At 38.6% G+C, this 17,810-nt stretch overlaps 1 protein-coding gene across 1 annotated transcript; it reads left to right on the top strand.

Moving 5' to 3' along the window:
* The first annotated feature begins 1,197 nt into the window (after positions 1–1,197).
* LOC149164841 (expansin-A2-like) lies at positions 1,198–2,643 on the top strand. Its single transcript, XM_089431006.1, has 3 exons — positions 1,198–1,440; positions 1,595–1,913; positions 2,043–2,643. The coding sequence occupies exons 1-3, from the start codon at positions 1,311–1,313 to the stop codon at positions 2,344–2,346; spliced, it is 753 nt and encodes a 250-aa protein (XP_089287132.1). The 5' UTR covers positions 1,198–1,310; the 3' UTR covers positions 2,347–2,643.
* The last annotated feature ends 15,167 nt before the right edge of the window (positions 2,644–17,810 follow it).

The raw sequence follows: 17,810 nt of genomic DNA, 5'->3' as shown, positions 1-17,810 counted from the left end.
AAGTAGACATGTTCCCCAAGCTGGAACTCCTTGAACAACCTACTGCGATCTGCATGGCTCTTATGCCTATCCTCTGTTGCATTTAGATTCTTCTTGATCACCTATATTTCTTGTTCCATGTCTTCCAACATCTCTGGTCCAATCAACACCCTATTAACTAGATCACTCCAATTGATGGGAGTATTGCAACTCCGCCCGTACAATGTCTCAAAAGGAATCATCCTCAATGGTTCCTGATAATCGTTGGTGTATCTAAACTCTTCCAAGGGGAGATAATCTTCCCACTTCCGCTGAAGATGCATCACATACATCCTCAACATGTCCTCCAATATCCTGTTAACCATTTTTCTATGTCCATCTCTCTGCAGATGATAAGTTGTGTTGAAGGCCAAATCTATGCCCAAAGCTACAAATAACTCCTTGCAAAACTTGGAAGTGAACTTCGCATCCCTGTCCGACACAATATTCTTTGGAACACCATGCAATCTAACCATATATCTAATGAATACCTGTGCCACATCTCTAGTTGATAATGTAGGCTTCACAGGAAAGAAGTGTGCAACCTTTGTTAACCTATCCACAACAACCATGATGGAACTATGTTGTCTCATTGTCTTCGGCAACCCTATAATAAATTCCATGGAAATGACATCCCATTTCCACTCTGGAAACATGATTGGTTGTAGCATTCCACTTGGATGTTTTCACTCTACCTTCACTCACTGATAATCAAAACACCTAGCCACAAACTCTGTTACATCCTTCTTCAGATTCCGCCAATAATAATATCTCTTCATTGCAATCAATGTATTCTAATAACCTAGATGACCTGAATAAGGTTTCGCATGAAAATTTAACTATATATAATTATTCACCAAATATGTACTTTATAAAAATATTCACTAAATTCAAGCGAAGATACGATTAAGCATATGCCTTTCGTTGTCAATGTCCGTGTAGGGAGCGAAAGAATACAACTAAGCTTGTGGCCTTCATCATCACCAAATTCACCCGATTCAAGAATCCCATGTGCAGAGGGCCCCATCGCAGGAAATAGAAGGCGGCCACAATTTGTTTGAACGTGCGGTCCATGTGCAGCCAACTACTACGGTGGATACCTTCGTTCCCGGAAGAAAATTTGATGGGGTTCATCCACCTCGCCATTCTATATATTTGGAGATCTCTCAGAGTGCACCAATCAAATATCGATTCAGATATCAGTTCTGATTTCTATTCGACTCAATTCTAGCTTCACATATCATTTCAGGTGAAGCTAGTTATCCTTTAGCGACAATTTATTTCGTTTTGAAATGGCGCCTCTAAAACTGGCCACAATGTTCGGTTTCTTGTGGATAGCTGGTACAGCTTATGCACAAGATAGTGGCTGGCAATCTGCACATGCTACGTTTTATGGTGGCAGCGATGCATCGGGCACAATGGGTAAGTTCACACTTCGACAAAACTCCAGTCCCATGGACAGCTGAGTGGGCGTAGATATAAGCTCAAATATATTGCTTTGCAGTTTCAGATTTACATTAATAATTTTAATAACATTTGTTATCTAAGCAAATCGATCTTGAAATTAATTTGACAGGCGGTGCGTGCGGGTACGGGAATTTGTATAGCCAAGGCTATGGGACGAACACTGCAGCTCTGAGCACGGCGCTTTTCAACAATGGCGCTACTTGCGGAGCCTGCTACGAAATGAAATGCAACGACCAGTCTGACTCTCAGTGGTGTCTACCTGGCACTGTGACAGTTACTGCTACTAACCTGTGCCCCCCTAACTCTGCCCTTCCCAACGACAATGGAGGATGGTGCAATCCACCTCTCCAACACTTCGACATGGCACAACCTGCTTTTCAACAGATCGCCATATACAGAAGTGGCATCGTTCCAATCATGTTCAGAAGGTAATTAATCATTACCCTAATTAGTCTCTCAACACTATATTCCTTTTCTTCAATCCTGAAAATTTATTCCCAACTTGACTTTAATTGGCATGAAATGCTAACCGGCAAGGTTAATATTTATGTATACAGAATACCATGCGTGAGGAAAGGTGGAGTTCGATTCACGATCAATGGGCACTCCTACTTCAATTTGGTGCTCATTACCAATGTAGGAGGCGCAGGCGATGTGGAGGCAGTTTCCATCAAAGGTTCCAACACTGGTTGGCAAACAATGTCCCGCAACTGGGGACAGAATTGGCAGAGCAACTCCTATTTGAATGGGCAGACTCTCTCCTTCCAGGTCAGCACTAGCGATGGGAGAATCGTTACTTCCTATAACATCGCTCCTGCAAATTGGCAATTCGGCCAAACATTCGAAGGAGTTCAATTTTAAGCCATTTTTATCTGCATCAAGATTAAGTTGTCCAAGAGTAACGCAGAAGCAACGAAGCCGAGGTGATGCGAGAAGATCACCCGCTTTTAAGTGGTTATTACTCCAAGAGTACATAAGGCAGTATTCCCTGTGTTGAAGTAGGGATACACAGATTACCGCCCGCTTCTGATTGTTGCTGGCGGATAAAATTGATATGTACATCGTGTGCTCACTTGGGACAGTAATGTATTGTATTTGTGGCATATATTTCCTCAACTGCGTATGTGGGAGCGTACATTGTTTGACTGTTAATGCCGTTGGCACCTCTGGATCTTTTCATGAACTTTACAAATTTTCATTGTCTATATACATCTAGTGATTGATTGACCTACATGGTTTGGAAGTACCGATAACAACCATGTAATAAGCTAATTACTATTAAGTTACTGATTGTTTATTTAATATCATATTTTATATTTTTAAACGGAATTACATTAACTTACAAAATAGGCATTTAATATCTGTCAATTAATACTCTTAGCCATACTTATTCACTAGGATCTTTACATTTAAATGAACTGAGGGAATTACATGCCATACTTATTCACTAGGATCTTTACATTTAAATGAACTGAGGGAATTACATAATCAAATAACGTAGTAGTATTTTAAGTTTGACTATAATAAATGATGAAAGGAATTGTGGGAATTATATAATCAAATAAAGTAGTATTTTAAGTTTGATTTTTTTGGGTTAATAATAATATGGTAAAAAAATGATGGTTTAATTTTGATTTGTGTTATTTAAATTAGTTTTTTTTAAATGTATATATAAATTCAATATTCTCAAATATTTCAAATATTCCTTGAACATTTTGATTGCCAAAAATCTATCTATCAAACTTATAATTTCATTAAATTACTTGTCACCTGTTAAATTTTAAACAAATTAAATAAATAATAAATAATAAAAAACTTTAAAAAAATCCCATTTAAAACTACTAACATATAATGTATGTAAATCACAACTACTTTCCGTTGTATAATGTATACAAATTCCTATAATACGCCAGTGAAAGACTCTCAAAATCTGTGTGCGTAGTTAATAAAGAAAACGCGTTTGATTGATGATTTGACAGCTGTTTACAGTCATAGACTTTATTTTGTATTGGTTATTTTAATTTTAATTTTAATTTAAAATAAAATTAGAATAATATAAAATGGAGGGCAAATGTCTATATTTACCTATTTATAATAGACATCAAATTATTAAAACTAAATCAATTGATTTAAAAAATAATTATTATTATCATTATTTATAAAAAAAATATATATATATATATATATATATTATTAATTATAAAATAAATTAATATATTAGTTGAACAAATATATGTTTGAAAAAAATATAGAAAATAAGTATATAAAAATTCTTAATGTGTAAATCAGTTTTGTTACAATATTATGATTTATTAATATTATATGTTCAAAAACCTATAATTATGACACTTGTTTATGTCACAATTTTTTTTAGTTAATCAATTTAGTTAAAAAAACCAAAATAATATAAGTACGTTATATATGTTGCATTGCAAAAAAAATAATAACATTAAAAATATTGTTACTTCTAAGTTAAAAAAAAATGTGGTGTGAAAAAGATTTAGTAGTTAAAAGAAATTAAGATATTATAAAGAGGTCATCAACTCCAAGATCAAAAGTATCTCTCTATTTTAACTAGCTCAAAGAAGAAAATTAATAGAGCGAAGAGTAGAACGAACTCTCATGAGCTCCATAGTGAAATGGGTAGTTGCGCAGTTCCTAAAACACCATGGATAGAAAGCATCTGCGTATCTCTGTGAGAATATGAACATTGAAGATGAAAATCACTTCCTCTTAGAGTGGCCAGCATACAACCACATTAGAGCTCAGTTTTATAATCTTTGTTGCAATACTGACCTTCCTAGCCTTTTTACAATGTCAAAATTATAGTGAGCTATGGAACTTCTCTCCAAACTTTTTGAGTATAAGAATAAAATCTTAAATCAAACTAAATAATTTGTTTATTTAAGTCCGATAGACCAAAATTTGGTCATCATATAAATCACAACCTTAAAAATATTCAATATAAATTGGATCTTTGCCATCCACTTAATAATTAAATTAAAATTTAAAAAACTTTAAAAATACACATCCCTATAAACATAATAATTTTTTTCAATCAATTATCTAAATTATATTTATTTAATTTATAAAACCAACCTTTTAATTTAAAAATAATTTTTATATATTTAATTCAAAAATATTAAAACTACGTTCAACCTTCCGCTCATGAACCCACTCTCTACAAAATACGTTGAAGAACAATTAAAAGTGCATCGTTCACCGTAATTGGCGTCCCCTATTGGAAATTGAGTGACAGGTTACTCCATATTTTAATCACAAAACCCACTCGTGTCATCAAGAGTCTTTGATACCGACATATTCTTCGTCACGGCCAGCGAATCGACGGATGAGATTCCATGATGGAAGGTTATCTGGCCGGTAATTACTCAGCAAAATTACTGGTGATTAGCTGGATTACTGAGCATTTACCTGCATTTTGTTCTTCCAGTTAGTGGATTAGCGAGCGTTTGACTGCATTTACCTCTTCAAATTAGGCGTTGGTGAGGTGACAATTTCACTCACATCATCAAAAACAATCATGGCACCCAAAAGTCCTCAACTTAACAACTGTAACCAGATTTTTTTTTAAGTCCAACCAGATTTATCCAAAACTCTACCTGGAAAAGCCAACATTTCAGGGGAAAATGAAGCCGGTTTATACTACGCGCTTCAGATTAAAGGCATATACTGCGCGTCCCTATCCTTTCACCACGTCTTGGTTCCTTTTTCTTCTCGGTTACCTTGCTGTTTCAAATGCCATTTCAACAGTACAGTGATGGATAATGGCATCCTGTTTCTAACCGTGACTGTTCTAGATTTATGAAAATATAACAGAAAATGGCAGCGATTTCCAGTTTTATGTTTAACCTTGAATCATGTTCAGAAAATGGATGCGATTTCCCATTTCACGTGGCTTTTGCCATTATCAGAACAAGATTAGGGCATGAATGATTGAGGGAAAGGTTTCTCCTTTTCGAGAGAAGATATGCAGCGACTGTCATTTTCCGTAGGAAATTTGGTCTTGAGTGTTGGAATATTAATTCCAACTGCAGGGAGAGTTTGCGGACGCGGACCGGGACAGCGACGGCAACAGGAAAACCACTTCAGCAAAACCACCTGACACTCATCGGACCGCCTTTTGCCTGCTCCATCGGAACGTAAAGGTTGATCAAGTAAGGGCTTCCGATATTTAACACAACCGTCCGATTGAGTTCTTCGTTATCCACCGTCGATTGCAATCAAGCTGCCAGAATTTGACGTGCCGTAAAAGCTTTGAGTTTGACCTCCGTATCACTGTTGAAGCCGTATGCAAGGCTGACTAAATTAATTGACCGCCATGCTGAAATAGTTAATGAAATTAATTGAGGTCATAGAATGTCGGTAAATGTTTTTAATTATATTGTTTTTTTATCCACGGCAGTATGGCATAAGAAATGGTATTGTCATGTAATTTTTATTATTCATTTGAATATGCAATGAAACGCACTGCAGTGTGTAGAACGAAGAAGAACAGGGGGCAGAGTAAAAAGAAGGAGGGCAATACGCAGACCATGTAATTTGTAACCATGGCAGAGTGTGAATATTTTTTTGTTGAATGAAAATGGGGACAGCACGCAGCAGCGTAGGTAATGTCCAGTCCAGTTTTTTTTTTATATTGTATTGGTAATGAAACGGTGGAAAATGCACAGCTCGTGCAAACAAAAAATTAGTCAGAGTCTATGGTCAGTGTGATGCACAGCAGTGCATAAGAAATATATGTTTTTGTGGTGTTGACCATTCGAAAAATGAAAAGGTGAAAACGCACAGCAGTGCAAAGAAAATGAAACTGGAGCAGCTTGCAAATGGAGCATAGGTTTTTCACACAGCAGTGTGAATGGGAATGCACAGCGTGGTAATTTTTGTGGAGTTCATGCATTGGAATGCATAGCAGTTTTATGTAATGTGAAGAACGGATTTGTAAGTTTTTATTTTTACAGTAGTATATGTAAAAATGTTTTTACAGCAGTAAATGTAAACAAAAATTTACACACAGCTGTGTAAATTTTTTTTATAAAGGAGACAGAGTAATTTTGCTAAAATGTTTTTGGTGAATCCCTCTGAGTGAAAGAGGATGAATCTTGTATCACGAATTTTGTTTTAATGAATACAAAGCTTTTTATGGGTGTGTAATACTCTGTTCTCAGAAATTTATTAAAGCTTCCCTGTGCTAAGATCTTGGAGTAAAACAGAGCATTGTCTCTGTGTTCAGTTTTTATTTGTTTTTGGGATTTTACCAGAAAAATCCCCAACATTGAGTACTGTTGCTTACAATCGAAGGCGTTGAATCTAATTCCCTAAGAGAGTTTTACAGTAGCTCGCAATGGCTTTGCGGTGATGAATCACCACCCGCTACTTTTATTGTTGCTGTGGAGATCCCATATTCGAACCCAATGGAGACAAAGCCGGTGGACCACAGCGGAGTGACCGTTGGAAATGTAATCCCAACTATCGCGTTAAACACAATGACAACAACCATGCTTGCCAAATGGATTTTTGCAAGTTGCGGATTTTGTTTGCAAGCTGAATGACAAAATTCCACAACATGTCAAACTATTCAGCAACACACATTAAGCATTTAAGAAAGAATGTGTATTTGCTAAAGGGTTGGTAAATATGTATGGTCAAACATTGGAATCCCTTGTGAAATGGTCTTAAAAATATTTATTTTACTTCGTGAAGGAGCCCTAGTTTCATATGAATGTATTTCATGCATGAAGAAGTATAAGCCAAAGTTTTTATTGTGTTGCTCCATTTTACTTTGTTTTGCTATGCATCAAATTTATGTGTTTTTTAAGCACTACTTTGTGAATGAGCTCGAATCTCATATGAATGTATTTCATGCATTAAGAGGTATAGCCAAAGTTTTTATTGTGTTGCTCCATTTTACTCTATTTTTCTATGCATCAAATTTCTGTGTTTTTTAAGCACTCATCGAGTTGTGATAGCACCTTTTTTAAGCCCCTGTCTAGTTGCGATTTGTTCGCCGCAAGTGAAAATTTGATCTCTGCCACTGATTTGTTGAGGGAGACTCCTCTCCTCTACCCCTTGCAAAATTTCTTTAACATGGTATGGGAGCAGGTCAAACTTTGTTAGTGTAAAAACAAGTGTTTTTATTGGGAGTTAAAATTTGTTTTGAAGGCAGTTTTTTTTAGGGTTTTTTTAAGAGTATTTACCAGCAAGGAGGAAGTTTTTTTTACACTTAGAAATGGAAATATCAAAAATCAAGCACACGCTTGACTATTCCTCAGATACCTCAATTTAATGGGGAAAATTATGATTATTGGGCTACAACAACTAATATTATGTTTTCTTCTCAAGTCTTTTGGAATTTGGTGGAGAATTGGTTCCAAGAACTAACAAATGCAGCAACGTACACTCCCTTGTCTTAAGCAAAAAAGGATTTGTTGAGGGACAACAGGCAGAAAGATGGAAAATCCCTCTTCTACATCTTTCAAGAAGTTCATGAAAGTATTTTCCCAAGGATAGTAGCAGCAACAAAGTCCAAACAATTATGGGACGCCTCCAGATAGGCTACGAAGGCATAGCAAAAGTGAGGACAACAAAGCTACAAATGCTAAGGAGAGATTTCGAGACAATTTGTATGAAAGAATCTAAGAATGTAGACTCATTTTTTACACATGTAATTGGATTGGTTACTCAAATCAAGTCTCATGATGAAACACATGAGGAAACGAGCATAGTTGAGAAATTTTTGAGAACTCTGCTAGCAAGGTTTGATGCCATTGTTGTGGCCATAGAAGAGACAAAGGATCTCTCAGTTTTCAATGGATGAGCTTCATGCATCACTAATTCCTCATGAACATAGACTGAATAGGGAAACAAGATCCTCATTGGAGCATGCCTTCAAGACACAAGTTTCATCTGGTCAAGGTAGAAGTAGAGGAAGATCAAACGCTAGAGGAAGAGGAAGAAGCCCACACAGAGGTGGAAGAGGTAGCCTTTCATGCTCAAGTGGAGGGGGCAACAATCAAAATCCATGTCAAGGTCCAAGCCAAAATCAAGCACAAGGTCTGAGGTATGTTAAATCTCAAGTTCAATGTCATTATTGTAAGAAGTATGGCCATTATGCAAATGAACATAGAGAGAAGAAACATGATATAAGTAACAAACCAAGTGTAAATTTCACTAAGGAAAATCAGAACCATGATAGCATGTTTTTAGCTTGTAATGTAGCACAATAAAAACAAAGTGATGTATGGTTTCTAGCTTCAGGGTGCAACAACCACATGATAGGGAACATAGAAATATTTTCCAATCTAGATGAAAGTGTGAAATTTGAAGTGACATTAGGGACTGACAACAAAGTATTTTTCATGGGCAAAGGAAGAGTCAATATTCTAACAAAGAAGGGGGAGAAGAAATACATTTCTGATGTTTATTTTTTCCCTCGTTTGAAGCATAACTTCAAACGCATTGGACAACTCATGCAAAAGGGCTACAATGTCTTTTTCAAAAATGATGAGTGCACAATTCTGAATAACCCTCCAAGCAGACAACTCATTGCAAAAGTTCAGATGACAAACAATAGAATGTTTCCCCTAAAGATAAAATCATATTTTAAGGAAGAATGTGCACAATCACAAATGTCAATGAGTTTACAAGAGGATGAAAGAAAAGTTGCATCTATCACACAAGTAAACTTTCAAGCAGAGGTCCAAGATGAAAATTGGTTATGGAATTTGAGATTTGGTCATCTCAACTTTGGAGTTTTGAATTCATTGGATAGGAAAGGCATGGTGAAGGGGTTCCCACTCATAGAAAACCAAACAACCTATGTGAAGGATGCATCGTGGGAAAATGACATAGAGAGACATTTCCAACAGGAAAGCTAATAAGGTTAAAGTCACCTTTGGAGATTGTCCATTCATATTTGTGTCGACCAATGCAGACACCATCAATTGGTGGCAGCTACTATTTCTTGACCTTCATAGATGATTACACAAGGAAGACATGGGGCTACTTCCTAAAATAGAAAAGTGAAGTGTTTGAGTGCTTTCGCCAATAAAAGGGTCTTGTTGAGAAGAAATGTGGACACTACATCAAAGTCTTGAGGACTGATAGAGGTAGCAAATACATCTCAAATGACTTCCTTCGATTGTAGAGAGCATGGAATTTACAAGAAATTTACAACAAGGTATACACCTCAGCAAAATGGTGTCGTGGAAAGAAAAATAGGACCATTATGGAAATGGCAAGGAGTATGTTGAAGGAAAATCATTTGCCAAATGATTATTGGGCTGAAGTTGTCACATGTGAAGCATATATCATTAATAGGTGTCCAACCAAAAGTGTCAAGAATGTGGTCCCTGAAGAGGCATGGAGTGGAAGAAAGCATGGTGTCACTCATATGAGAGTGTTTGGATGTGTGGCATATGCACATGTCTCGAATGAGTTTAGGAAAAAGTTGGACAACAAGGGGGAGAAATGCATATTTGTTGGACATAATGATGAATCCAAGGCATACAAGTTGTACAATCCATCAACCAAGAAGGTCATAATCAAAAGATATGTGTATTTCATAGAAGAGGAAGCATGGAATGGAAGTTTAGAGAAGACAATCAATGTGAAAACATGTATACCACATGAGGACAAAGAGGAATTGACAACAGCAAGAAATTCCTCAACAATGACTCCCTTTACTCATATTCAAGTGTAACAATGCACACAACAAGTAACATCATAAAAAAATAATAGGACAACATCGCGCAGTTAAGCAAGTGCTTCACCAAGCACGCAGCAAAGTGAAACACCAAGTAACATGTCAAGCTCATCTTTCGCAAGCATAAGAAGGCCAAAATTCAGAAATTTAAATGAAATTTATGAGCAAGATGAAGTTGATAGTAACGCTAGTCTAAATTCCTTATTTGCATTGTTTTCTCATGTAGATGGCCCAATCCATTTTGAGGATGCAGTCAAAGAAGAGAAATGGGTTGCGGCGATGGAGGAAGAAATAAAAGAAATATAAAAGAATGACACATGGGAGTTAGTGGACCTTCTGCAAGGAAAAGAATTCATTGGAGTGAAGTGGGTCTATAAGACCAAGAGCAACATTGAGGGGAAGATTGAAAGGAATCAAGTAAGGCTAGTTGTCAAAGGATACAAGTAGCAATAGGGAAGAGATCATTCAGAGACATTTGCACCAGTCACGAGGATGGAGACAATGCATACAATGGTGTCAATTTCTACACAACATAAATGGAAAGTGTATCAAAAGGATGTAAAATCAACGTTCTTGAATGGAGTGTTGAAAGAGGAAGTATATGTTGTGCAACCAGCTAGTTATGAGGTACAAGGCCAATAAGACAAGGTGTATGGGTTGAGGAAATCTTTGTATGGGCTAAAGCAAGCATGACATGCATGGTATAGCAAAATAAACACTTACTTGATGGAAAATGGCTTCGACAAATGTGACAAAGAGCCTACTCTCTACAACAAAGAGAGTGATTGTATGCTTATTATTGTTGTCCTATATGTAGATGATCAGGGATCAGTGTTTTAGCTAAAAAATGAAAGTGCTCAGAATTTCCTTAGACCTAAATGAACAGATAGAGTTCGTCGCCGGGATTCGAACACTATGAACGATTCAAAAAACCGACATCATATGCAAAAGTTAGAGGTTCTGAAAGTTTGGTTAAAAGAAAAGTCAAAGTCAAAGTTTGACTAGGGTTGATTGGATGCCCAGTCAGCATGCAGAGAATATTCTCCAGTTTCAGCTAGTGACATTGTGACAAGTGTCATCTTCAGATTCATCAGTTTGGCTCTAAGGTGGAATTTGATTTTTTTATTTTTATTTTTATATTATTATATATATTTTATATAAATTTATTATGTTATATTATATAATTTTTTAAATTATATATTATAATATAATATATTATATATTATATTTTTTAATATATTAATTAAATATAATTCAAATTCTAAATCCGCATATATTCTGTTAGAGTCGGTCTAGTCAGCCCTCCGTCAGAGATCAAAGCTCTTTATGAATTTCATGTTTAGTGTCCCACTCCATTCACTCAGCTGCATTTCATTAGGGGCATGCCATGATCTGACGGAGAAAGTCATGCTAATCATTTCCCCTCATGTCTGGCTCCTGTTGGCTCAGGTCTTTTGTCAATAATCACCAAAGTCCATGACAGTCAAGGTCTAGTCCTTTATAGGACAAAAGTCATTTTCTATGTTTGGGTCTAGGAATTCATCAATTTGGTCTTTGAAACATGTCCAGTAAAGCCATGCAGGCCAGAGTGAGGCCCTTACATAGTTATGGTTCAGAGAGCTTCATCGTCACGTGGATAGACTTCGACTCTTCTTCAAAACTCTGTTTTGAAGAAAAGTCAAACAGTGTCATTTATGACAAAATTTTCCAAAAAATCGCCAGTTGACTTTTTCAGATACAGTCATGGTTTCCGTGGCCAAATGTCCTATCATACAGTCCCTGCAAAGATGCGCCGAAAATTTCATCATTTGAGCCAAAATTTCAAAGGGAAAGTGAAAATCAGTGTGTTTTAAAGTCAGTAAAAAGGTGCAAAACACAACATTAGAAAAATGGGTTTTCAAAGAAGAAACAATTAAACCCATCTCTTCCAAGGCTATATATACATGTTTTTATCCAAATCAAGGGCATTGTGCTATTACAAGCCTTGGAGAGACATTGCAAAGGTGTGAGTGCGAAATCGTGAGCGTTTGAGTGAGTGGGAGCTGGTTTTAGAGGGCGCAACGCACATACCCAGGAGCGCGGCACACACAGAGGGCGCGGCGCACACGCAGCCTGCCCACAGTTCAAATTTTCTAAGGGCGCGGCGCATACCCAGTGCGTGGCGCACTGGGTTTTGCGCGCGGCACACACAGACCAGGGGCCGAAAAACATTGCCAAATCACTCCAAATTTTGGTGAATGCTATCAAATCGAGAGGTAGGCCTTACCATATCACCTGTTCATCAAATTTTATCAATGATATGATGTTTATAGAGATGTTTGAATGTCACCAAAATGCATAAGGTCAACCATAAGAATCACCAAGAAAATGATGGCTAGGGTTGTTAAAATGTGTTGTTAGTGCCAAGGTTTCACTCCACTCATCTTTTTCCCCTCACCTATCATTTTTCCCATCCTCCCTTTATCATTTTTCCTAAAACCCCTGCCCTAAATTACTACCAAACCCTCTCCCTATCCCTCCACTATTCGGTCAACACAAAATCACCATAAGACAAGCTCATTGTGCAAGCAAGGTGGTGGAAAAAAAAGTGCAAGGTCGAAGAGTTGAAGAGTGAAGCGATTAGGAGCAATTTAGGGTGATCTCAGAGCGCGCGCCGCACACACAAAGGAGTGTGGCCACTCATTGGGCGCAGCGCACACAGAGCCCGTCCAATGTGTAAATCCGCCACTGGCGCGGTGCACTGGGCATTGCGTGTGGCGCACAGGGATATAAAGCCATAAATCACAGAATTCGCCCAGAAATTTTGTGCATGCTCATCAAATTTGAAAGGTAGGCAACCTACCTCCACTTTTGCATCAAATTTGAAAGGAATAGCATGCTTTTAGGATTATAAATCAAATGAATTTTTTTTTATAAAGCAAACAAAAGAAGACACAAAGAAACCATGATCCTAGGGTTTGTGCTACAGTGATAGTGCTGCCTAGGTGTTTCCTACCCTACCCCTATTACTCATTCCCCTATGCTATTGTCCTCATAATCAATACCCTAACCCTACCAAAAATTCATACTCCCTTTCCCCCTTTCCTATGGCTAAAAAAAAAACCCAAACCCTACCTTGCAAACAACACAAACCATACCCCATCAACACTATACCCAAACTACTCCCAAGTCCCCGAAAAATCTCTCCCTTTATCCCCTATTCCCATTACATCATTCCCCTCCTAATACTCCCTATTTAATTGTCCCCTTGGTGGCAGATTGTCAGAGCAACTACCAGTTTCATTGGAATCAAAGGGCAGCCTAAAAATCAGGGTACAAAACAGCAGTAATGGCATCTGAATTTTCATCAGAATATGAGGAGGAGACCCACAGTGACATAGCTTCAGGAGAAAGGGCCCACAGGAGACATCACCAGAGTGGCAGACATCTTAGAGATGAGCCAAACTCCTTCACTGAGTTGCAGGCATTCCCTCTTGCTATGTCTTGTTTCCAGCAATTAGCATGTTTTGAATTTTGTCAGAGGGTGGCAAATGTCAGAGTTCATCATGAGTTGGCCCGTATTTTTGCACTTCACCTACATGGAAGACAGTCTATCTTGGCTGGGGTCACTTTCACATTGTCACCCGAAACCATATCAGTGGCAACAGGCATACCAAACATTGGAGAGCAGTGGCATAAGAAGAAGAAGGTGGAGAGGCATCATTATGAGCCTTACATCAAGGACAGTTGTTTGAGCCATCTCACGAGAGTTTTTCCATTCAGATTTTTGAGAGATGAGTATGCTCCGCTCATGAAATTGATCATGAAGTACTTCAGTTGTGAGGGGAGGTTTTCTCGCCTTTATACCTATCACATCAGGTTGCTCATGCACTTTACCAAGGTGCGGATGATGAACCTCCCATCTTTCATCTGCGGGAACATAGAGAAGATGAAGAATTTCATGCAGCACAAGACCCCTCGACAGCAGCTCAACAGTGTTTATCACTTTGCCCTTATCCGAATTTTGGTGGACCATCAGTTTGGATTGCAAGGTATTGCTTAGGAGGACTTCATCTCCTGTGACTTCTTCAGTGCTCCACAGGTAGTATCAGAGGCAGAGCATGAGATAAGTGGCCCATCTCATCAGTATGAGCGACATGAGACTGCTACTATGCCAGTATACATCACCTATCAGGGAGGCAGTAGACCCTTATTTGCAGCAGCAAAGCGAGTGTTATCTCCACCCGGGGTGGGAGGGGCCTCGCTTCCGACATCAACATCACATGAGTAGGGCAAGGGTAAGGAGCCAATGTAGGAGGAAGGGCCATCAGGTGAAAAAGAGATCGAATTCATTCTCCTTCATGATGATGAGATAGATGCAGAACCAACAAATGCAGAGCTTACAAAGATTATCCAGGAGCAGCAGTCAGTGATTGAGTCCTTATCCCTTGACTTGGAGAGGGCCAAGTGGAACATGAAGTACCTAGAGCAAAGAAACAAGCAACTGGAGGACCAACAGACGATCATGGAGCTACAAAACATTCGTGAGCGTCGCCAAGCTGCTCAAAGAAGAAGGGTTGCACTCACATCTTTGGAGCAAGAAATCAATGAGGATCGGGAGGCCAACCTTGAGAGGGTCAACATACATTTGGAGGCTGCTGGACAAAGCTGACCAAGACCTTTCTCTACTAAGACACATGTCTTTCCGTTACAGGGTGCGAAACATGAGTGCACAGGCCCGGATAAGGAACTTGAAGGCAAAATTAAGGAAAGCAACAAGAAAGGCAAAAAGGGCAAAAGAGCAAGATCGGCTTCGAATCTTGGCTGAGGCTTCCTTGGACCATCATAACACCCCATAGAGATCCTCCAACCCAAATTTCAAAAAATTTGGGGAAATTTTGGTCACTTGGTAATTTTTTTGGCAAAAAACAGGGATTTTCTCCCTGTGCGCCGCGCCACTGGCGCGACGCTAAAATTCTAGAGCTCCAAATGAGGAATGGCTTACAGTTTTGGATTCAACATGGAAAATTACGACTACTAGTGTCCTGGCAAGAAACTTGGGCAAGATCTGGGTCTCCTAAAGGTCAAAAAACACCCAAAAATGGCCCCTCTGCCACTTTTTTGACACACGGAAAGCAGTATTGGGAGAATGGAGATTTGGAGGGGCGAATGAGCACCAAATTTGAAAATTCCAGTTGGGTTAGAAAGTAGACACGACAGGATTTCCAGCAAGCCCACTTAGGCACATTTTGGACACCTGCAAGTGCCCCAAAACAGGCCCCAAAGTAGCACAACGCACAGAGAAAATGGCGCGGCGCACAGAGGAAAAAATTGCCAATTTTCTTCCGTTTCGCAAAATTTCGGTTCGCGACTTCTCCAAGTGGGCCCGTTCATCTACACTTCAGTTTTTTGGCACCAAAGGCGGAATTTAAAGATTTTTTTCTCTAGATTGTCTTCTATCCAAGTGGCAAAGGAAGGCAAACAGTCTCTTAAAGCCAAATGTCATGTTTGTAGCGCTGCACCTGTAGGTGATGGTTGGCTCTCCATCTCCATTTTGTAATGATTCGAGTAACTCCCCAACCCTTGGGCGTTCTATCTCTTCCTCACACATTCTATATATTGTATGCAAGTTATTTGCAAAGGGTTGGTTGGCTTGTAACTTCTGGGAGACTGTGGGAAAGAAACTTTGTTTCTTCACTGTGTATTTTTGACAGAGAATTAATGAAAGGCAGCGGCTCTATTTCATGAGATTCTTGTGGTTGTGAGTGTAGCAAATGTGCCTCTTCTATTTTCATATGTATTTCGTTATGTTTCATAATTTTCAATTCATGTTCATTTCCAATGAAATTTTCTGAGTGAGATTAGGTAGAATTCAATTTTATTGCTCTGCTTGTGGGAAAATTTCATGTTCAGTGTTATTCTTCTGTTGAAAAGGATTCATGTCACTATGACCTTTTCACTTTCTTCAACAATCTATTCATGTCGCGGTACCTCAAACTAAATTGTTACATTTTCTGCCTACCTTGCCTCACGGAATAATCTGTGCCTTTGTATTAAATTCTTTGTTCTTTGCTGACCGTTGGTCCCATACCATCCTAGAAGCTTGGTCATTCATGAAAATTGTTTCCCGAATCCCTATTCACTTACTAGCCTAAGGTAAATATTTCATTGTAAGTCATCTCAGACCGTTTTTGATTATCTATTCATTGAACGTGACCCGAAGAGAGCCCTCTCTTGCTCTGGTAGGGCTAGCTACCAGACTGAGCGTGGTTTGTGGTTACCCTAATTTTCGCCTTCCTTCAGCCTAAGGCAGATTTAGGTGCTAACATAGTGGTGACCATACTGGGGACGAAACTGAAATCAAATCCCCTTGTTTCATAATAATTCTAAGCTTCCGGATGATGAGCTTAGGATTGGAAAGGCTGAGTAAGTTGGTCGTGTCCTGTTATTTTTCTCAATATCACGTTGGCTTCGAGACGATATACCAGAGCCAATCCAGACCTGGATCCTCCTCATATCTATGAAAACCCAAATTTGATCCCAAGACTCCTTCGTCAAGAAAGCACCATAACTCCCGTGTTCAAATCCCATTCATGTCCCGACATTTTTGAGTATCTTGAAGAGCTGGAGTTTGATGAACGGTTTGAGATATCATTGTTTGAGTCTAAATCCGAAAGGGCTGTTGATTATACTGTCCCCAATTCGCAATTTCTTGTAGACCTCGAAACAGAAAGAGCTAATAGGTTAATTGATAATTACATTGCAACACAGCCCCAAACTCCAATTGCAAGCCCCTTGCAAACTGTGCACACTCCACCAACACCTCCAAGACCAAATCCACCGAGAATGATGGCTGCCCGTTTCGCACCCCTTGTTCTGCGCCAAGTTCTAGATGACATGCCAACGGATTATCAAAGTAAAATCCTGTTTTTTGATGGCACTCCTAACAGCATTACTACTTAGCAACATGTAGACAAAATGGCAGACTTCTATGAACTTCATGAGATCGATGCGGAGAACGTGGCAAAGAGGCTCTTTGTACAAACATTTGCAGGTGATGTGAGGAAATGCTTTAGAGGTTTGCCGGCAGCAAGTATCACTACCTTGGCTGAACTACAAAGATAATTTTTGAACCGGTGGGAAGTGAAAAAGAATCCCCTTCAAATTCTGGCTAAATATGAACAAATCAAACAAAACGCTGGTGAGTCGGTCCAAGACTATTGTGTTAGATTTAATGCAGTCTATAATGAAATTCCAGATCATCTAAAGCCACCTGGGGGACTAGCAATGATGAAGTTTCTAGATGTTTTTGATGCTGACATGGCATACCAATTAAGATAGAGAGAATCGGCCACAATGGAAGATATCTAGAAAATCGCAGTCAGTGTTGAAAAAAATCTGTTGTCCAAAAGAGCTAGAGCGAAAGCGAAAAAGAAAATCACTACAAAGGAAGAGTCTTCTTCATTGGATCAACTACTCAAGAAGGTGGAGCAAATGCTTGAAAGGGTAAAACTTGACAAGCCTGAGCCACAAGTTAGGAATCCTAACTTCCATGGCCAGCAGCAGCCACAATATAGAATAAGACAGAGAGATCAGCGAACTCAAGAGCAGAGAGCACAACAGC

Source organism: Pinus tabuliformis, chromosome 5_1 (genome assembly GCF_031772625.1).
Source record: "Pinus tabuliformis cultivar Carrire ecotype Pingquan chromosome 5_1, CPIR1, whole genome shotgun sequence".
Lineage (NCBI taxonomy): Eukaryota > Viridiplantae > Streptophyta > Pinopsida > Pinales > Pinaceae > Pinus > Pinus tabuliformis.
This window is presented reverse-complemented; position numbering and strand designations above follow the sequence as displayed.

Bases quoted from the DNA above. Each gene is read 5' to 3' on its own strand.
- LOC149164841 (XM_089431006.1), top strand. From the start codon at position 1,311: ATGGCGCCTCTAAAACTGGCCACAATGTTCGGTTTCTTGTGGATAGCT. The intron at 1,441-1,594 runs GTAAGTTCACAC...TTAATTTGACAG, and splicing joins CGATGCATCGGGCACAATGG to GCGGTGCGTGCGGGTACGGG. The intron at 1,914-2,042 runs GTAATTAATCAT...TTATGTATACAG, and splicing joins GTTCCAATCATGTTCAGAAG to AATACCATGCGTGAGGAAAG.